Source organism: Lepus europaeus, chromosome 2, assembly GCF_033115175.1.
Source record: "Lepus europaeus isolate LE1 chromosome 2, mLepTim1.pri, whole genome shotgun sequence".
Lineage (NCBI taxonomy): Eukaryota > Metazoa > Chordata > Mammalia > Lagomorpha > Leporidae > Lepus > Lepus europaeus.
In genome coordinates, this window is record NC_084828.1 from 7,929,882 (window position 1) to 7,951,573 (window position 21,692).

Sequence of the window (21,692 nt, forward strand, 5' to 3'; positions counted from 1 at the left end):
ATCTCTTCCTGTCTGCTTTTCAAATAGTAAATAAATAAATGCTCTTTTTAAAAACTCTAAAGATGCATATTTTTATTACTATACAGAGAACAGATTTCATGTATTTCAAAGATACAATTCCAAGAACATACTTGGAAGATACTTGGCTCTCTCCTTTTCTTTGAATTTTGCAATAACATACTTAGAATTTACTTTATACTCACAGGCTTCATACTTCACTAAATAAAGTGTTCAACACGTAAAAAGACCACTGTCCCACAGGGGTACCAACAAGGGCTCTGAACAATAACCAAGTCATAAGATGTCCGTTTTCTCCTCTATATGTTAGTTACCACAAATCAGAGAAAATATGGGATTTGCTTTTTTGGGTGTGGCTGAGTTCCCTAAGCATCGTGGTCTCCAGCTGCACGTACCGGACTTGATTCTTGTCTACGGGTGAGTAGCGTTCCCGTCAGCGGCTGATGGGCAGCTGCGTCGAGTCCCTGTCCTAGCTCTCGTGGGGTGCGGGTAGCTCTCTCCTGGGTGGATTTCATCTCCCAGGAGTGGATGGCTGGGGCCTAGGGCAGGTCTGTGTTCAGGTTTCTGAGGTCTCCACACTGTCTCCCACAGTGGCTGCACCAGTTTCCGTTCACACCAGCAGTGGATTAGGGCACCTTTCCCCCACGTCCTCCCCAGCATTTATTTTTTGATTTTTGGATGACAGGCGTTCCAGCTGGGGTGAAGCGAAACCTCACTGTGGTTTTCATCTGATTTTCCTGACGGCTTGTGATCCTGAGCATCTTTTCGTGTGTGTTGGCCACTCGGCGCTTGGTTTTTATATGTAAAGTGGAATAAGAGTCTTGGCCTGACTGGCCCAATCCGGTAGCCAGGGGCCCCTTAGCCACGTGTGGCCATGAGCGCCGAGATGCGGCTGCTCTGGGTGGTACAGACCCAGCACGTAACAGACGTAATGTAACAGATCTCAGTAATTTTTACATTGATTTTATGTTCAAGTAAATATGCTAGGTGCCCTAGTTACATAAAATACATCCGCAAAATTCATTTCGTCTTTTTATCTTTAAAAATGATTTAGTTGAAAGGCAGAGAGAGAATCTCTCCCATCCACTGCTTCACTCCTCAAGGGTCTTCACCAGCCAGGGCTGGACCAGGCTGAAGCCAGGAGCCAGGAACCCCAGCACCGCCCTGTGGTGGGGGCCTCAGCACTTGGCCATCTTTTGCGGTATCAGGAGGCCGGGTGAGAGGCGGAGGAGGCAGGACTCAAGGGGGCGCTGGATATGGGATGAGGAGTCCTGAGCGGCGCTGAACCTGCTGCGCCACAACGCCCGCCCATTAACCGAACGACAGCCGTGCGCCTCCAGCTGTTGCAGGCATTTGGGGAAGGAACCAGTGCATGGGAGAGCTCTGTGTGTCTCTCCGATGATTAAGAAGTTGGTATTAAATCACCCCGTGGGACTTCCTGGCCCTCTCCCCCTGCCGCCCTGTCGCGGCTACCAGGCCTCCTCGCTTACCCCCAGGACCCCCACTCCAGGGGCGGGGCTGCAGGGGCAGCATGGGGAGAAGAGCTGCCCACAGGACGACCCCCAGCTCCTGTCCCCAAGGCCCCTCGAGGTCTGGCCCTGCCCCACCCCAAGCCTTGTCCCACAGCTCGCAGCCCGGAGCCCCCAGTGCCCCCCACCCAGAGGTGATCCCTCTTCATCTTTTGCTTAGAAGGCAGGGAAAGAGATGGATGTCCCACAGCCCAAGTGCCCACAGGGCCAGGGGGTCTTCCACGTATGGCAGGGATGCGACCACGTGAGCCGCCACCTGCTGCCTCCCAGGAACGCATTAGCAGGAGGCTGGAGTGACTCGAGCTGCAGCTGCCCCTGGAACCCGGCACTGCTGTGGGACCAGGCTGTCAACCCCTAGGCCAACGCCCACCTGCTTCCCTCTTTGACAGTTTCAGATCCCTTCCCGGCCACACCCGGGCCTCCTGGAAACCCCCCAGCCCCTCCCCATGGCTGAAAATACGTTGTGAAGGCTCTGCTTGGGTGCAGCTCATCTACAGAAAGCTACAGTTGCTGTCATATTTAAGGACAAAAGTCTCACTGCTTCCCTCTGACGTCTGGAACCAGGCAACAATATCGTAAACCAGAGAACTGAGTCAACGCATCAAACCACAAAAACAAGAGACGAAGAGTAGAAGGAAAGAGTAGAATTGTCTCTATTCACAGATGTGACTGTCTACATCGAAGTTTGTTTGTTTTTTTTAAAGATTTATTTTATTTGAAAGGCAGATTTACAGAGAGAGAGAGAGAGCGAGAGAGAGAGAGCGCTATCTTCCATCCACTGGTTCGCTCCCCTGATGGCTGTAACAGCCAGATCTGTGCCAGGCCAAAGCGAGGAGCTTTCTCTGGGTCTCCCACGTGGGTACTGGCTCCAGCACCCAGGCCATCTTCTGCTGCTTTCCCAGACACATTAGCAAGGAGCTGGATCGGAAGTGGAGGAGCCATGGGATGCCAGCACTGCAGGAAGCGGCTTTACCCATTATACCACCACACTGGCCACTACATGAAAGGGTCTTAATCACAAAATAGAACTGGTGAGAACGTTTAGTCAGGCTGGCACCACGGCTCACTAGGCTAATCCTCCACCTGTGGCACCGGCACCCCGGGTTCTAGTCCCAGTTGGGGCGCCGGATTCTGTCCCGGTTGCTCCTCTTCCAGGCCAGCCCTCTGTTGTGGCCTGGGAGTGCAGTGGAGGATGGCCCAAGTGCTTGGGTCCTGCACCCTATGGGAGACCAGGAGGAAGCTCCTGGCTTCGGATCGGCGCAGCGCCAGCTGTAGTGGCCATTTGGGGGGTGAACCAATGGAAGGAAGACCTTTCTCTCTGTCTCTTTCTAACTCTGCCTGTCAAAAAAAGAAAAAAACTACACATTTAGTCCTGCCTCTGCTCTGACTCCAGCTTCCTGCCATTGCATCCCCTGTGAGGCCGCACTTGGGGTCCCTGCCTGCCACGTGGGAGACTGCAGAAGTCCCAGACCCCAGCCTCAGCCTGGCCCCGCCCAGCCCTGGCTGTGGGAGTGTTTGGGGAGTAAACCAGCAGGTGCATTTCTCTGTCTCTCTTTTTCTGTGTTACTCTACCTCTCACATAAATAAAAATTTAAAAATAGCACTTCCAGTTGTATTAAAATTCATCACAATAGTTAGGAATTCATGTAGAGAAAGCTGTAGACTAAAATGAAAAGTATAAGACGTGGGTGAGAGAAATCAAAGTGGTCTATGCAGAGACGCATGGTGTTTGGGAGTTGGACGAACCAATATTGTCGTGTTTATTCTTCCCAAATTGATCTGTGGATGCAGTACAGGCCCAGTTCCCCAGGGGGCTCTGCGGAGAAGACGACAATCCTGAGTTTGTACTTGGCCATGCAGACGACCTGCAGGCAGACATGGTTGAAGAAGAGGCACAGTGCTGCCGCCGGAGTGCGTGTGTGTGGTTGGAGGGCCGCAGGACACCGCAGAGTGGGCAGCTCGCACAGCAAGGGAGCTCCCCTGTCCTGGGGGCCGGGAGCCCAGGACGGGATCGGGCACCTGCTGGCACCCTGCGTGGCATCTTTGAAGTCCCCACTGTCCCCTCTTAGAAGCACGCCAGTGAGGTTGGACTGGGGGCCCCTCCTCGGGTCCTCAGTTAACCTGAGCTACGCCCTAAGAGGCCTAACTTCCGCACCCAGCCACGTGGGTGGCTAAGCCTCACTGAGAATTTGGGGGCCACAATTCATCTCCCCCCGCAGAGTCCCCTGGCGAGCGGGGACTTAGGGTGCGGAGGATTGCAGAACGCCTGAGCTCTTCCAGGGAGCGTCCTAGACCAGAGCCAGGACGAGGCCTCACAGCTGCTGGGCGCTGAGCGCTCACGGCCTCTGGCCCTGCATACCCGACTGACGTGGGCCTCCCCACTGAGTACACACCGGATCGGGGAGCGTTCATGGCAGCTTCTTTGGGGTGGGCGTCTAGCCTGCTGGTCAAGACCCCCGTGGGTTCATTTCCCAGCCCCAGCTTGCTGCGAATGCCGTCTCTGAGGGGCAGCCCTGATGGCTCAAGTCAGCATGCTCCTGCCAGCCCCAGGGGAGGCTGGGAAGGAGCTCCCGGCTGCCAGCCTCTGTCTCGGCCCTGCCCTGGCCATTGCTGGTGTCTGGGGAGTGAGTCAGTGGCTGGGCGTGCTCTCTCGTGCGTGTGTGTCTCTGCCTCTCAACAAAATTTTAAAGAAAAACAGGGGTCCTTGCCCCCCTCTTACACTTTGCCATGTCAGGAGCTTGGACAGACGTCAGGCTAAAGCGACGCTTGCGGTTAGCTGGGTGTTCTAGCCCCATGTGCCTCACCCCTACATACAGGGTCTCCCCACTCAACCACAGGGACGCGCAGGGGGTGAGGGCAAATGGCCACCAAAGACGAGCGAGGAATCCAGCGTTCCTTAGCCAGGCCCCAGCGTGTGAACTGAGCGGTTTTTCTCCAAGTCCCGTGCCTGCTGCCGCTTTGGGGTGCGCCAGCCCAGAGCCACTGTGAGGCCATCTGCCCACTTCTTGCACCCTTCTCGCCCAGGCATCACCGGTCGGAAGGAGGGGCCGACGAGCAGGGCGGTCCCTTCAGCAGTGGCTTCTGACACAGAGGCTGCTGTGAGGGCGAGGGTGCTGACAACTGGCCAGAGGCACCCTGGAGCTGCCAGCCTAGCATCCGCCCAGCCCGATCCCCGGGCTCACACGCCCCCTTCCGGCCTGGCTCTGTGGTCCCCCAGCGCCCACCGCCCCTCTGGACCAGGGAGGGAGGGAGAGGAGGAGAAGGTGAGAAGGCAGGCAGGGGCAGGCAGCGGTGCGCTCGCTGGGCGGGGAGAGGCCAGGGAGAGGCACTGGCTCAGCGCGGGAGTTGGGGATCCAGCTGTAGCCCCTTCCTCCCTGCCCCCAGGCCCGTCCTCACCGTGGCTCTGGGAGGAAGTGCGAGGGGTAAGTTTGTTATCAGAACTTCAAACAGGCTGGCGCCGTGGCTTAACAGGCTAATCCTCCGCCTTGCGGCGCAGGCACACTGGGTTCTAGTCCCAGTCGGGGCGCTGGATTCTGTCCCGGTTGCCCCTCTTCCAGGCCAGCTCTCTGCTATGGCCCAGGAAGGCAGTGGAGGATGGCCCAAGTTCTTGGGCCCTGCACCCGCATGGGAGACCAGGAGAAGCACCTGGCTCCTGGCTTCGGATCAGCGCGATGAGCCGGCCGCAGCGGCCATTGGAGGGTGAACCAACGACAAAAAGGAAGACCTTTCTCTCTCTCTCTCACTGTCCACTCTGCCTGTCAAAAAAAAAAAAAAAAAAAAAAAAAAAAAAAAAAACCACACACACTGCAAACACATCTAAAGTCTTTTGACCACTTGAGGCACAAAAAAAAATCTACAAAATCCGTAGGAAACTATTCTCCTTTGCCTTTGAAGTGCGAACCAAAGCATACTCCATGCATTTATCATGGTTCTGTGATAACCTTTTTCTTCTAAAATTGTTTTATTTATTTGAAAAGCAGGCAGAGAGAGTGATCTCCCATCTACCTGTTCACTCCTCAGACGCCCTCAACAATGGGGTGGGTCAGGGCTGCCACCCAGAGCCGGGAGCTCGGAACTCAATCCAAGTCTCCCCTGGGACGGCAGGGACCCCCCCCCCCCCACCGGCAGCCTCCCAGGGCGCACATTAGCAGGAAGCTGGTACTGGGAGCCGAGCCGGGACTCAAACCCAAGCCCTCCAGGTCGGGATGTGAGTGCCCCAAGAAGCGTGTTAGCCGCGGTGCCGGTGCCGCCCCCGTAGCTGAGTGAGGGCCCTGGGAGGTGCTGGGGGGCCGTGACGCAGCCCCGGTGTCTGCGGGGTCTCTGAGCACCCGGCAGCGTTTAGCTGAGTCCACCTTGTCCCTGCGCAGAGTCCGTCACCCCCAAACAGACGCACGATCCCGGGGGGCTCCCGCGCTTCCGCTGCAGCCTTCTCCAGGCTGTCGCTCTGTCCCACCCCTGCTGAGTCGTGACGGTCCTCTGTCCCCGCGAGAGGCTTCATGAACCAGTGGGAGCATTGAGGAGGATTTATTTTACAGAAATGCAAACAATTTCAAAGTGTTACTAGAAGACCAGGACTTCCTGGTCTATCCAGAACTGAAAAATAGGTATTTATTCTCCCACAATAAAATAACAGACAAAGGAACTGCTTCCAGACATTGGATTTTAAAAGGTAGGGGGAGCAGGGCCGGCGCTGTGGTGTAGCACATAAAGCCGCTGCCTGCAGTGCCGGCATCCCATATGGGCACTGGTTTGAGCCCCGGTTGCTCCACTTCCGGTCCAGCTCTCTGCTGTGGCCTGGGAAAGCAGTGGAAGATGGCCCAAGTCCTTGGGCCCCTGCACCCGCGTGGGAGACCCGGAAGAAGCTCCTGGCTCCAGATTGGCACAGCTCCAGCCGTTGAGGCCAATTAGGGAGTGAACCAGCGGATGGAAGACCTCTCTCTTGCCTCTCCTCTCTCTGTGTAACTCTGACTTTCAAGTAAGTAAGTAAATCTTAAAAAAAAAAAGGTAGGGGAGCAGGCATTGCGGTAGAGCAGGTTAAGCTGCCGTTGTAACACCGGCATCCCGTATCAGGCCAGCATCCTGTATCAGAGCACTGGCTCAGGTCCCAGCTGCCCCACTTCTGATCCAGCAACTGTGCCTGGGAGCACAACAGAAGTTGGCCTGTGTCCTTGGTCCCTTGTCACTCAAGTGGGAGACCCTGATGGAGTTCCAGGCTCCTGGCTTTAGCCTGGCCCAGAACTGGCTCTTATGGCCACCAGGGGAGTCTCCCCATGTGGGTGCAGGGGCCCAAGCACTTGGGCCAACTTCTACTGCTTTCCCAGGCCATAGCTGAGAGCTGGATTGGAAGTAGAGCAGCCGGGACTCAAACCAGCGCCCATATGGGATTCCAGTGCCAAAGGCAGAGGCTTAGCCCACCACACCACAGCACCAGCCCCCTTTGCACATTCCAGTAGGCTCCCTGCTTGCACGTCAGCTGTCTCAGTGTGGGTGTTTCTTGGAGCTGCCAGAGTAGGTATTCCGGAAGTGTAGGGTTGTGAACCAAGAAAAAGCATGAATGTAAGGGAGGAGTGAGGTCAACCTGGCAGAGCCCCCTTGGAGGGGGCTTCTTGAAGGAGCCCAGGAGGACAAGCTAGGGGCATGCATGGGAAGAAAAGAGGCAACCAGAAATTTCAGGAAAAGTTAAAGGCAAAACAGCCTGGCCTAATTAGAACAGCAGTGAGCGGGCTCCCAGACCAACAGCGTAAGTTCCCAGCTACAGATAAGGGCAGGGTAAGACAATGTCCGGAGGTCCACTTTCAACACAGGATGGAGAGTACCTGGGATGACTGGCAGATGTGGCGAAACTCAGGTGGCAAACAGGATGCTATGGAGTGACCAACTCACAAGAGGAAGTTAAGGTACAGAGAGCCTAGGAGGCACCTGGAAGACGGAGCACCCGCAGTACCCGGGGTGAGGACGGGAGGGAGGGACCTGCCCTACAGGACGTCACCGCTTGTGTGACTGCTCCAGGCAGCCCGCTCCGCAGGCCCCTCATCTGCAAGACTGTGACAGTAAAGTCCACTGCGAGTCCGAGTGCATCTCGAGTGGGCAGAGGAGGGTCTCTCCCACATCTGCGGGGTTCAGTGAAGACGGCTGGTTCTCTTCACGAAGGTCGTGGTGCCGTGACCACGGAGAAACCTGGGGAACCATCAGGCACCATGGTGTGGCCTTGAGGGGTAGGACGAGGGGGATTCCCACTGCGGCTGTGCTGTGGATGTGAGCAGTGCCCAGGGCGCCCAGGCCTTTGCTGTCTGCCTGGATGGCTCTGTGGCAGCGTGGGAACCACAGCCACACCTTGGAGGCCAGGCGGGGTTTGGGCGGAGACGCAGCGGCCAGCAGGTGACCTGAGCCTCAGGCTGACTGAGCAAGCACAAATCTTGACTCAGGGTTTAGTCTCGCGGACTTGGGGTATTAGTTCACTTTTAGGTCTGTACCCTGTCTACTTGATAGGGCACTTGGGGAAATGAAAAGCCCAGAGCTTGGAAGCACTCAATCCAGTATCACAACACAGCTAGGGGGAAAGCCAGGCTGGAAGACAGCGCGGGGCGGAGCACGGGCTGGGGGCTATGAGGACGGGCAGCCGGGAGCTAGGGCAGCCGACTCAGGAGCCCCCAGGTAGGGGTGTGTGGTTCTTGTCCTGGAGTCTGGGTTCTGTTCATGGAGACCCCACCATGCGCCAGCGCACTGTAGGGCAGGGGTAGGGGAGAGGCTGGCTGGGATGGCGTGAGCCCAGGTGTGAGGGGGCTCATGGGTGCGGGTGGCGGTGAGCACAGGGGCTCAGCCTGGGGGCGGGGACCTGCTGGGGCTCCCCCACCCCTCAGGGAAGACCTGTGGCGGGGCCAGCCTGGGTGGAGCTGAAAGGGAGGGGCAGAAGAGGCACCCGATGCCCGGGCCTGGCCAGGAGCAGGACCCCGGGGCGCACGGGGACCACAGCCCCAGTGTTTAACGAGGGCTCACCTGCAAGCTCACTGCCTAATGTGGCAGTGGCCTGGCATTGCTGGTCTCAGGCCACAGCCCCAAGCCCACCCCCACCTCACAGTGGCCCTTTCAGTGGCCTCCTGAGTCCCGACCCCACCGCACCCCAGAGGCTCTGCTCCGGCATCCCCCCTGCGGCCGCCTCTCCTCGTCTCTCCCCTGCTCCTCCAGGCCGCGCTCCGATGTTGCTTCCCTGCCTGGAACTGTGGCTGCCTCCTTCTCCCTGGGTTACCTGGGGCCGCCCTTCTACCTTGTGGCCAGAGTTGAACTTCAGCATGCCCTGCCACGAACGCTGAGGTCTTTCATGTCTCACGTGCCCTGCTGCTACTCCAGCCCCGAGAGCAGCTGCTGCACATGGCCGAGCTGATGAACGAACGACCGAGCGAGGTGTTGGGGGTTCAGCACCCATCCAGGAGATCGGTGGGAAGCACGAGGCCCCGGGAGAATGAAGGGGCAAAGGGCTGAGGGTGAGGTTCAGGACCCCTGGCCTCCTCCCAAGAGGAGCAGCGAGGAGGGGACGCAGGCCTGGCCCAGGAAACCAGTGGAATGTAGCGAGCGTCATGCCTCACCTTCCAAAGACCTGGCCATCGAGGGAAGCAAAGTGGTGTGACCTCCATGAAGTGGGAGCCCTCGGGGTGCCAGGGCGGCAGCCAGCGCACGCGGGCGCGGTGTGCTCTGCTGCTCTCCTCCAAGGCTCCCCTCGCTGGGCTGGGTGGGACTGCAGGGCACACAGCTTGGAGCGGAGACCTTTCTATCACATCAAATAGGGGCTACCAGGGAGGGCTTGATGGACAGGCTGAATGCCTTTACAGGTACGTTTGGGAAAACAGAACATAGAACATTCCAGAAGGGCTTGGGCCAGCCCCGAATCACCATTTCAAACGAGAAGGGCTGCCAGGGTGCCAGATGTTCACCGCACAGACAACTCCAGGCATCACCAGAACCTGCATGGTGCAAGGGCGCCGATACGCGGCTGGCTGTGCCACCGTCTATGGAGTAAACGCTGTCCCCAGAGCCCACAGGTTAAGAACAGTAGTAATTAGGAGGCAATTCAAAATGCTCAAATATTCATTTCCACAGGCTTGACAGACAGGGCCAGTGCTGTGGCATAGCAGGTTAAGCTGTGGCCTATAGCGCTGCCATCCTTATGGGTGCGTTTGTCCCCACTGCTCCACTTCTGATCCAGCTCCCTTGCTAATGCGCCTGGGAAAGCAGCAGCAGATGGCCCAAGTGCTTGGGCCCCTGCACCCATGTGGGAGACCCAGAAGAAACTCCTGGCTCTGGCCTGGCCAGGCCCAGCCCTGGCCTTTGCAGCCATCTGGATAATGACAGTAGATGGACAATGTAACTCCACCTTTCAAATAAATAAATAAATCTTAAAAAAAAAAAAAAAAGTGACAGCGAGCCAGGCAGGGACGGAGGGGCAAAAAACCTCCTTGAAATGAGTTGGTTCATTCTGCAAATGCCCACAACAGGCCGGTGCTGTGGCTCAATAGGCTAATCCTTTGCCTTGCGGCGCCGGCACACCGGGTTCTAGTCCCGGTCGGGGCACCGGATTCTGTCCCAGTTGCCCCTCTTCCAGGCCAGCTCTCTGCTGTGGCCAGGGAGTGCAGTGGAGGATGGCCCAAGTGCTTGGGCCCTGCACCCCATGGGAGACCAGGAGAAGCACCTGGCTCCTGCCTTCGGATCAGCGTGATGCGCCGGCTGCAGCGTGCTGGCCGTGGCGGCCATTGAGGGGTGAACCAACGGCAAAAAGAAGACCTTTCTCTCTGTCTCTCTACTGTCCACTCTGCCTGTCCAAAAAAACAAAACAAAACAAAAAACCACAAATGCCCACAACAGCTAGGGCTGAGCTGGCTGGAGCCAGGAGCCCAAAGCTCGGACCAGGGCTCCTACAGGGCGGGCAGCGGTCCAAGTACAGGGGCCTCTCAGGATGTAGAGCAGGAAACTGGATCAGAAGTGGAGCAGCCAGGACTTGAACCTGACACTTTGAGAAATGAGCGTATCGCAAGTGGTGGCTTAATCTGCCGCACAATACCCACCCCTGAAATTCAAATTTTAGTAGCAGTGTGTAACAGCCAGCTCACATCAAGCCTGTGAGCTCTTGTACTCCACCTTCACACGTGCCTTGCAGATGGCCGAACAGGTCCCTGCACAGATGGCCCTACTGCTCAGTACTACTGCCCTCTACTGTCCAGGCCCGGGTACCTTCAAGACAACCTAGGGACGTCTTAGTTTATCTTCCTTGATGATGGCTACTGAACAACCTTGGCCACTGAGATGGCTACAAGCCACCTGGATATTTGTGAAGCACCTATTTGAACCTTTGACTGTTTATATATTACTTTTACAACACTTCCTTATATATTCTGGAGGCTTTTTGTTGGAAATATGGATTACAAGTTTCTATTTCACAGTGTCTTTTCACTCTCAAAGGTGACTTGAGAGAGGCTGTAAGTTCCACAAACTCTGACTTAGCGGGCACGCAGCTGCACACACGCACACGCCTGCCGGGGGCACGCCTTCCACATCTCACTGTCCTCCCACCCCCACACATGGCAGGGAGCGGCTGTGCCTCTTCTCGCTCCATGGTGTCAGAGTGAGAGAACGAGGCACTGGGCATGGGCACGGTGGCGCCCAGCCGTGTTCCCAGTGACTCTAATGATGCCGCCTGCTGAGCTAGGGAGCCTTCCACTTCCCGCCCGCCTCGGGCCGGCCGGGCCGGAGAGCGTCTCCGGCCTTACCTGGCCTTTCCTTTTCCGACTCATCCGCGGGTCCCTCGTGGTGACAGAACATCTCTTCCCTCTCCCTTAATCCACGTCTCCAGGGTGCCAGCTGCCCAAACAGCCATTTCAGGGTTTCTTGCTTCGTTTCGGGGCGGGTCGGTCATGCCGAGCCCCGCTCCACGACTTCCCTCCCTGAGGTTACCTTAAACGCAGACAGGCGTTGGGCACTGCTCGGGTGTCACGGCAGTTTCCATCGGATTCTCCATCACCCCTCACTCAGGCTAAGACTCTCAGCAGAGAAACAGAACTTGAATTTTAGAGGGACAGTCACTGCTTTGTCACTCATTATGTAACACTTTGAATATACTTGAATAAACAGGAGACGGAGTATTACAATTTGCTTTGTCATTTTTGGTACTCAGCATATTCAAAGGGCCCTCTAAAAGGGAAGCCTTCTTCATTAGCCTCAATGGTTCATGAATCCAGATGCCTTAAGTAAGATGCTATTTATTTTCAACATCCTTCTGTGTATCCACACAAAGAAACCTACTTTAGCCTGTCAGTAAATTCACAAATTTAAACAGTTGGTCTTGCAAACTTGAGTTTGGGAAACTTTTTAAAATCTATTTGAAAGGCAGAGTTAGAGGGAGAGGGGGAGAGACAGAGACCTCCCATCTGCTGGTTCACTTCTCAAATGGCTGCAACAACCAGGGTTGAGCCAGGTTGAAACCAGGAGCCAGGAGACTCTCCTGGGTCTCCCATGTGGGTACAGGGGCCTAGAGATTTAGGCCATCTTCCACTGCTTTCCCCAGCTGCATCAGCAGGGAGCTGGATTGGAAGTGGAGCAGTTGAGACACGAGCCGGTACCCATCTGGGATGCTGGCGTTGCAGGCGGTGTGCTTAGCATCTGCTACACCAAGGCTGTCCCTCCATCCCCCCCCCCCCCTTTTTTTTTAAGAGATTTAGTTTTCATTTATTTGAAAGGCAGAGTTACAGAAAGAGAAGGAGAGATCTCCTGTCCACTGGTTCACTTGCATCGGCAGTGGTTTAACCCACTGCACCACAATGGCGGCCCTGACTGGGAACCTTTTTATAGGCATGATGAGTTCTCTGACCCAGCTTCTAAAGTGCCCTCAGGTCCTGGTCAGCCTCCTGAGCCAGCGTGGCTGTTTTCCCAAAGGAAGTCACTTTTCAAACATCAGCATAACACACAGGTACTGCATGTTCAAACGGATTCATTTTACAATTACCTGAGAGGAAGAATGGACAAGAATGACAGTAAACTGCTAATAATTTAGAATGCTCTTTATTCTGAAAGTTACTGGACAGATGTAAGGCATGGTCACAAGGAACCGGAAGCTGGGGACAAAACACGTTCTCACTCGACAGCTGCTCTTCTCCCTCCTGCCTGTTGCTACAAATTGGCCAATGGCCCCACTGTATTTAACACCACGGCTCTCAGCTGTGACAGACACGCACACAGAGTTTTAGGGGCCACCACACAGGATGTTTTCCAAACAAGGACTTCTACGGACTAAGTCACTAAGACATCAGAACTCACGTTGACGGAAGAGAGGCAAGAGACCAAATCAGCTCGACCGTGTGTGCCTTGAGGTTTCCGGTCGAACAAAGAACGCAAGTCTCTGATCCTTCGTGTTTGAGAGTCACGGAATGTGTCCAGGACGCATGTTTCCTACTCAGCACTGTCAACAGGTCACTAGAAGACAGCTAATGCTTAAATATTTTCTAACGCAGTGACAGGTTTGTTCTCAGGCCACAAGACTGCATGCGTTCACTCTACGCGGATGTCAGACACAAGCAGCGCTAACACAGACGCCCAGGGTGGTCTGATGACGCGGGCTTCTCTTTTGGGATGGGGTATGGGAGGAGGATGCTGATGACTGCACAGCGCCCGTGTGCTCAGCCCTGCGCTGCACGCACATACCAAGCGCCTGCTGACGGCCTAAGACAGGACAAACGCCACCACTGAGAAGAGTGCAGTGCTCAAAGAGACAGGACAAACGCCACCACTGAGAAGAGTGCAGTGCTCAAAGGTAAGTTCCAAACGTGGGCTGGAATGGCGAACTGCCAGCCTCAATTTTAGGGGTAAAAAAGTCTTGGTTGATAATAATAAAGTTATTTGTAATTGGTTTTCAAAAATCAGAATCCACCTTTAAAAGGTGAAAAACACTTAAATGTATGCAAAAATTCTAAAAGTAAAATTTTTAAAGGTTATGCAAAGAAAATAAAATAATGAAATGAAAAATCAAAAGCACATATTTCACGAAGAGGAAATTTTAATCTTTTGGTCTACAACAGCCAATACTTTTACATTAATTATATATTATTAAAATGTGGTTTGCTTTAGCCCACTTCTAAAATCTAGAATCTGAGGAAAATGTGAGTGTATTTTCAGGAGTATTGAATCTTATAAAAATCTTCAAAGGTCAGTATCCTCTGTTGAGGAGCTGCTAGAGATTTTCCTAAAAAGGGGCACTTGAGCAGGTCAAGAGTCGGCTGGCTCCTGTCCAGCTCCAGGCACCATCCCAGGGCCTCGGCAGCAGCCTCACCAGTGCAGGGACTGGGGCACATCATTTTCTCAGCTACTCTTTGGCTATCACCAAAATGTTTACTCAGAGTGGGGAAAATTAAGCAATGCACTGTGGCACAATGTAAGAATCTTCAAATGTTGCTCTTTTAAACCGAAGGCCATCCATTTCACATTCAGATGCTGTGGATTAGGCTTCAGTGAAGTGTGAACACCCGGCATGGACGAAGGGGTTCCCGACCTCCACTGGGCTGGCCTCTTCCACAAGGGGCGGGCTACTCCTCTGCCTGGAGGTCGCGACTGTGGCAGGCAGGGCAGCCGTTCTGCCCTTTCAGCCACTGCTTAAAGCACTGAAAAAGAGGAGACACAATCAGTCGGTGCCTCAGACCACGGGGAACCTCGGCTCTCCTGCTACCCTTTGGGAGGCTGGGCTAACCTCACCCCCAAGGCCTGGAGCCGGGGCCCAGGACCCAGGGACACTGATGCCTGCTCAGACCAGAATAATCCCACTTTACAATCCGACCCACGAACACTCTGGGCCTCTGAAATGGCCTTAGGGAGTGGCCCTGTCCTCTCCCCCGACACTGGCTCCAATCTTGGCTGCTCTGACTTCTACAAGGGGCATTTTCTTGGCCGCTGGACTTGATCCCCTGATTCTTAGCCAGCCCTCTGCCTAGTCTTGGCCCTTGAACGACCTCTAGCCAGTCTGCCATGTTCCCTCTGGCTCTTGCCTGGACTGCTGCTGCTGGTGTACATGGAAAGCTAGGGAGCCTGGGCACAAGACCCCACACCGGGAGGAGGCAGAGTGTGGACAGAGACTGCAAGCTCCCCGGTTCCTTCTCGTGGGTGTGCTGTCTTCATCTGTCCTCGGGGACGCACTGACACGGCGGGGACCTGATCTGCCCTGACTGCAGCGGGTGCAGTGCGAATGCTCACAGTACTAGACATCACGGTGGTTAGCACAGCAACTGTGGAGGCCATCACCCAGAATCCTCCAGGGCCAGGCACAAGGGACATACCAGTTCAGTTTGTCTCCTAAAGAGCGTTCAGCCAACTTCACGAAGCACACAGACAAGTGGCTAGGCTGCTCAAGTGTGTGTAAGGAGTCCGTTTCAGTGGACACTCTGCCTTGACGCTCAGCCCAGCAGGGCGGATGCGGAGCAAGGGCAGTGTGGCAGTTGGGGCTGCTCGCCCCTGCCCGCAGCACCAGTCTCTCTGAGACATGGCTCTGGGCACATGGGGAGTGCTGGGGCCTTCCTGTTCAGTCTCACAGCACCTGCCAGTCAGCACAGACAGAGGGCAGCCGGACGGAGTCCTTACCCCCTTGTGAAACTTGTGTCCACATTTCAGCACACGCATATTTTTGGACTGGAACACCTCGTGGCATATTTCACAGGAATTTGCACTGGATGCCTGTGGAAGCAAACATATTTGAGTATTAAAGAATAACTGTTTTGGCTGGCGCTGCGGCTCACTTGGCTAATCCTCTGCCTGCAGTGCCCGGCACCACAGGTTCTAGTCCCGGTTGGGGCGCTGGATTCTGTTACGGTTGCTCCTCTTCCAGGCCAGCTCTCTGCTGTGGCCCAGGAGGGCAGTGGAGGATGGCCCAAGTGCTTGGGCCCTGCACCCCATGGAAGACCAGGAGGAAGCTCCTGGCTTCGGATCGGCACAGTGCCAGCTGTAGTGGCCATTTGGGGGGTGAACCAACAGAAAAGGAAGACCTTTCTCTCTGTCTCTCTCTCTCTTTTACTGTCTAACTCTGCCTGTCAAAAAAAAAAAAAAGAATAACTGTATTTCTGTTATGGTAGGAGCACTCCTACGAGGGGAATTCAAATACTTTTGCCACAAATGGGAGCAAATGATTCCTAATTATGGATAAGCAGCCGGAGGAAATACATTTTTAAAAAGCATTTCATAATAAAAAAATATAAAAATACATAAGGAAACATATGTATTTGAAGTTGTGATTTTTCTCAGAGAAAAACTGTCTTACGTGGTTAGATTTCCACACAGAACACCACAAACACCTCCTTGTCTCATACCCCACCTAATGTACCAGTTGAATATTAAACATTAGCTTAATATTACAAGCTAATCATTCCCCTCATTATCTGACAGGCAGGTACAGGAAGCTACAGCAGGCACAGGACAGACCACCGTGCGGCCAGTGAAGGTCATGGTGAGGTTCATCAGAGGGCTGCTCACAGCAGACTACGGACAGAACCAGGTTACAACACAGCATCCGTCACGGGGTTCAATCCTTCAGAGATAGAACGTGTGCACGGGGACATGCCCAGCAAACAGTTTAGAAAGCCATGCAAAATGGTGTCGGGGTTACTTGCTTATTAACTGAGATTTAATTTTTTCCTTTATGATTTTCTCTTTTTTAAAGATTTATTTATTTGAAAGTTAGAGTTACATAGAGAGAGAGATCTTCCATCTGCTGGTTCACTTCTCAAGTGGCTGCAATGGCTGAGGCTAGCCAGGCTAAAACCAAGAGCTCCATCTGAGTCTCCCATGTGGGTGGCAGGGGACCAAGGGCTTGGGCCATCTTCCACTGCCTTCCAAGGCCCTAAGAAGAGAGTTGGATCAGAAGAGCAGCAGCCAGGACACAAATTGGCTATGCCACAGCACTGGCACAATATATTTTTCTCATAAAACAACAATTAAATTGAAAACAAACTCTCCCCACTTAAAAGCATATTAAAATGACTGAAGTATTGTTTTAAATATACAGATGCATAAAGAAGCTTAGAAGAACACATACCAAAGTTATAATACTTGTTAAAAAAAAGTATGTTTGTGAGGCTGGTGTTGTGGCATAATGGGTAAGCCACTGGTGCAGCACTGGCTGGAGTCCTGGCTGCTCTACTTCTGATCCAGCTCCCTGCTGATGTGTCTGGGAAAGCAGCAGCAGATTTCCAAGTGCTTGGGCCCCTGCACCTGCGAGACATGGAAGCAGCTCCTAGCTCCTGGCTTTGGGATCAGCCCAGCTCCAGCTATTGTGGTCATTTGGGGAGTTGACCAGATCTTTCTCTCTGTAAACTCTGCCTTTCAAGTAAATAATAAATCTTGCCGGCACTGCGGCTCACTAGGCTAATCCTCCGCCTTGCGGCGTCGGCACACTGGGTTCTAGTCCTGGTCGGGGCGCCGGATTCTGTCCCGGTTGCCCCTCTTCCAGGCCAGCTCTGTGCTGTGGCCAGGGAGTGCAGTGGAGGATGGCTCAAGTGCTTGGGCCCTGCACCCCATGGGAGACCAGGAGAAGCACCTGGCTCCTGGCTTCGGATCAGCGCGGTGCACCGGCCAGTGTGCCAGCCGCGGCGGCCATTGGAGGGTGAACCAACGGCAAAGGAAGACCTTTCTCTCTGTCTCTCTCTCTCTCACTGTCCACTCTGCCTGTCAATAAATAAATAAATAAATAAATAAATAAATAAATAAATGAAATCTTGAGAAAAAGAGTAGGTATGGAGGGGCCAGTGCCCACATGGGCACCGATGTGTGTCCCAGCTGCTCTTCTTCTGAGCCTTCTGTGCTGATGGCCTGGGAAGGCAGTGGAGGATGGCCCAAGTGCTTGGGACCCTGCACCTGCATGGGAGACCTGGAGAAAGCTCCAGGCTCCTGGCTTCGGATCAGCCCAGCTCTAGCTGATGTGGCCATTTGGGGGGTGAACCAGTTGATGGAGGACCTTTTTGTCTCTCCCTTTCTTTTTCTGTAGCTCTGCCTCCCAAATAAATAAATAAATCTTTAAAAAAGAGTAGGTATGGGGCGTTTAGATGCCCTTTTTTGTATTTTCTATTGTAACCATGTTATTATTTATAATTTAAAAATACAAAATAATTTTAATCTTCTAAAACATATCAAGTTGCTGTTTGAATACACTTTTCTTCCTCATACAATTCAGTAAGGTTTTAAAAAGTCAGCTTTTATATCTTAACTATCAACATCAAGTGTGAAACAAACATGATCACCTTTGTTTATCTTAGGTTGAGGGTAGCCAATCAATCTCTCTCCCTCCCCATCTCTTTACCTCCCTCCTCCCTCTCTCCCTCCCTCGCTCCCTCTCTGCCTCTCTCTCATGCACACACACACACACACATATGCATGAGAAGGCCCTAAGACTTCTGCCTGGGTGGAGGATCACAGAACATGTGACAGGTCGGGGAGACCCCTGGGAGAATGGGCCTCCATTCTGGTCCTATGGCAATGCCCTGGACACACTCCCACGCTTTTAGGGACACATGGAGCTGAGTGGTGTGAAAAATCTCCGAAGGGCACTGGGAAGTGAAAAGGTACAGGAAGACTAAGAAGAGAAGTTCAGAGAAAGACTCAGTGCTGGCACAAGGTAGCACACTGGCATTTGTGCGGCTGTCTTAATGTCCAGGTCATCTGCTCTCTGATCCCGTAGCTGGAGAAATTCTGCTCCACACCAGAATTTGTATGCCCTGAGCCACACATGTTGTCCAGCACTGCTGGTCAGCGTGGCGTGGCTTAGGGGATGGCTGGATGCTGGCAGTGGGAAGGCCTGCTCTGAGCTGTAATCACACCTTCAGCTGAGTGAGTGCAGGCAAGCTGCCCTGGGAGCCCTCCGTGCCTCTGTCTGCTTGCTGCAAAATAAGGATGCATACCATGCCTCACTGGCTCACACTAGAGAAATAACAGCATTTAATTAGAAGTTCTATGTAAATATAAGCATTCTCACTGCCTAAAAACAAAGTAGCATGTCAAGTTACAGACTCCATTAACCCACTACAGTGTCCCCTCCCTCCAAGGTACCTGAAGAAAGAGGCACACAGCAGCTACCAGTCCCCTGGAGCATGGTGCCAATGTGGTCATTCACTATGACGTGAATCCAGACCACAGCCTAGGCTCGGAGTCACCGAGTGACGGAATATGTCTGTGTGACTCCAAAGCCAATGGTCACAGAAAAGAAAATTACTCAAAAATTATTTTTCCCAACTATTCCAAATACCACTTGATAAGGAAAAAACTGCATGTATTTGACCATCTGCAGTTAAACAAGACCCAGTGTGGCCAAAGCTCTCGTCACTCTGTCAGAACCATTCACTGATGCCTCTAACAGGACACACTCAAGTCTATCAAAATCTGGTTTCTTTTTTTTTTTTTTTTAACTTTTTAAATTTTTTTTAATTTTTTTATTTTTGACAGGCAGAGTGGACAGTAGAGAGAGAGACACAAAGAGAAAGGTCTTCCTTTTTGCCGTTGGTTCACCCTCCAATGGCCGCCGCGGTAGGCGCGCTGCGGCCGGCGCACCGTGCTGTTCCGATGGCAGGAACCAGGTGCTTCTCCTGGTCTCCCATGGGGTGCAGGGCCCAAGCACTTGGGCCATCCTCCATTGCACTCCCTGGCCACAGCAGAGAGCTGGCCTGGAAGAGGGGCAACTAGGACAGGATCAGTGCCCCAACCGGGACTAGAACCTGGTGTGCCGGCGCCGCAAGGCGGAGGATTAGCCTAGTGAGCCGCAGTGCCGGCCAAAATCTGGTTTCTAATTTTAGAGTTAAATAACTTCATTCTCAAAATGAAAAGAACGGGGTCAAATCATGGATTAAAATTTTTGTTTACTTCTTGTTCATCCTCAAAAAGCAAAACTAGCTCCAGTTATACATACAGCACTCATGGGGACATCAGCTGTTTTCCGATCCTTGGCTCTGGGTGATGATGGTCCAACTGCCGCGGAGGCGGGGCCCTGGGAGGACCTGGTCACAGAAGCAGCGGAGCTGGCCTCAGATGTCCTCTTGTCCTTCCCTGGATTTGGCTACAAAGACAATTGGGGGGAGGGGGTGACAGGAAAGAAGCAAGGTTTGACCACTCTCTGTCTTCAGATTAGAGCTTTTGTTTACAAGTAATTCTCATATTTTATGTATCAGGAGGAAGTGGAACATTTCACTGTGTCTGAAAGAAATACCTTTTTCTTTTTCTGTTCATCAAGAATGTGTTCTGTAACTCTTTGGACAATCTCATCGACACTCAATCCTGACAGTGAGTTCTTGTTTTTGTTCCGCACTTTTTTAATGAACCCAGCAAGTTCAGTGCTGAAAGGGAAAGTGGGTGACAAATGACAAGAGGAAGCTTCCCACTGTTGGAAGGTACCCAACCGCCCCACCCAAAGACAGCAAGAGTGAATGAATAAACAAACATTTATGGGGACCCCATGGCAGCAACAGGAGCCACACATGAGAAGCAAGAACTATTTTAAGGCAGTATCACTCTTTCCAAGTACTTGTGCAAATTTCCACATCACTACTAAATGCTTATTTCAACAGAGTTTTAAAGTAACAGTCTGCTGCTAGATCCATTAAGAATACCCATTCCAATTTTGAAAACCTACTTCATATAGTTACACTGCCTAGATCCATCATAGCCTTCTGCAACTCCACTGAATAGTCAGATATACCAAGAAATCAATAAACACATCCTTAAATCAATACAACTTCTTTCTACCAAGAGGAAATTAGTTTTATAGACTTTTTCCCTTGAACAAATCTAGCCAGGGCCAGCACTGTGGCACAGTAGCTTAAGCCACCATCTATAATGCTGGCATCCCACACTGCAGTGCCTGTTTGAGACCCGAGTGCTCCACTGCCAATCCAGCTCCTTGCTAATGCACCTGGGAAAGCAGCAGCAGATGGCCCAAGTACCTGGGTCCCTCCACCCATGTAGAAGGTAGGAATGGAGTTCCAGGGTCCTGGCTTCCACCTGGCCCAGCCCATACCCTCCAGTTTGGGGAATGAACCAGAGGATGGAAGATCTCTTTCTCTGTGTCTCTCCTTCTCTGTCACTTTGCCCTTCAAATAAATAAAATACATCTTAAAAAAAAAAAAAAAGCTAAAACTAACCAATGATAAGGATCAAAGCTCAAATGTTTCACAAGAACTACTGAATGAGTAGTACCATTAGTGAATAGGAACTTCTTTTTAAGATTTATTTTTATTTATTTTAAAGGCAGAGTGATAGAGATAGAGGAAGACAGACAGAAAGAGACCTTCCACCTTGCTGGTTCACTCTGCAAATAGCCACAGCAGCTGGAGCTGAGCCAGGCAGAAGCCGGGAACCAGGAACCCCACTGGGGTCTCCCCCATAGGTGGCTAGGCCCTAAGCATTTGGACCATCTTCTACTGCTTTCCCAGGTACATTAGCAGGGAGCTGGACTGGAAGCTGAGCAGCTGGGACTTGAACTGGTGCTTGGATATGGATGCTTAATGCTGCAATTGGTGGCTTTAACCTGCTATGCCAGGAGGCCAGCCCCAGTGAATGGGAACTTGATACCTGTACCACTAACACCCTAAATACTTTAACTTTCAGAAAATTAGGATGCATTCCTGTTTGACTGTTCAAACTTCCAAATTTATTCAACATTGGAAACAACTCTATTTGTAAGGTACTTATGGTAATCACAATTTCAGTACTTTTATAGTCGGCATGACAATTGTTACTGAGAAAACTCACCACGCTTCTCAAACTGAGGCAGGGCCAAGCACATCCACATGAAGATAAGATATACTTATTTTCACTCAGTATCAAGTTTGGCCAATCATATTTTTTTTTTCGGACAGGCAGAGTGGACAGTGAGAGAGAGAGACAGAGAGAAAGGTCTTCCTTTGCCGTTGGTTCACCCTCCAATGGCCGCTGCGGCCGGCATACTGTGCTGATCCGAAGCCTGGAGCCAGGTGCTTCTCCTGGTCTCCCATGCGGGTGCAGGGCCCAAGGACTTGGGCCATCCTCCACTGCCTTCCCCAGCCACAGCAGAGAGCTGGCCTGGAAGAGGGGCAATCGGGACAGATTCCGGCGCCCTGACCAGGACTAGAACCTGGGGTGCCAGCGCCGCAGGTGGAGGATTAG

The 21,692-nt window shown here is 52.8% G+C and overlaps 1 protein-coding gene across 7 annotated transcripts in view; it reads right to left on the reverse strand.

The window, feature by feature from the left end:
• Positions 1-12,577: 12,577 nt before the first annotated feature.
• The window catches only part of TTC3 (tetratricopeptide repeat domain 3), a 123,823-nt gene continuing 114,708 nt past the window's right edge, over positions 12,578-21,692 (reverse strand). For all 7 annotated transcript variants that reach the window (XM_062205098.1, XM_062205142.1, XM_062205117.1 and 4 more), the window contains 4 exons: positions 19,759-19,885; positions 19,462-19,608; positions 15,156-15,248; positions 12,578-14,185 (listed from right to left, as the gene is read on the reverse strand). In XM_062205098.1, the coding sequence (XP_062061082.1) occupies positions 14,111-14,185; positions 15,156-15,248; positions 19,462-19,608; positions 19,759-19,885 (442 nt within the window). In that variant the 3' untranslated portion in view covers positions 12,578-14,110. The remainder of the gene's footprint in view (positions 14,186-15,155; positions 15,249-19,461; positions 19,609-19,758; positions 19,886-21,692) is intronic.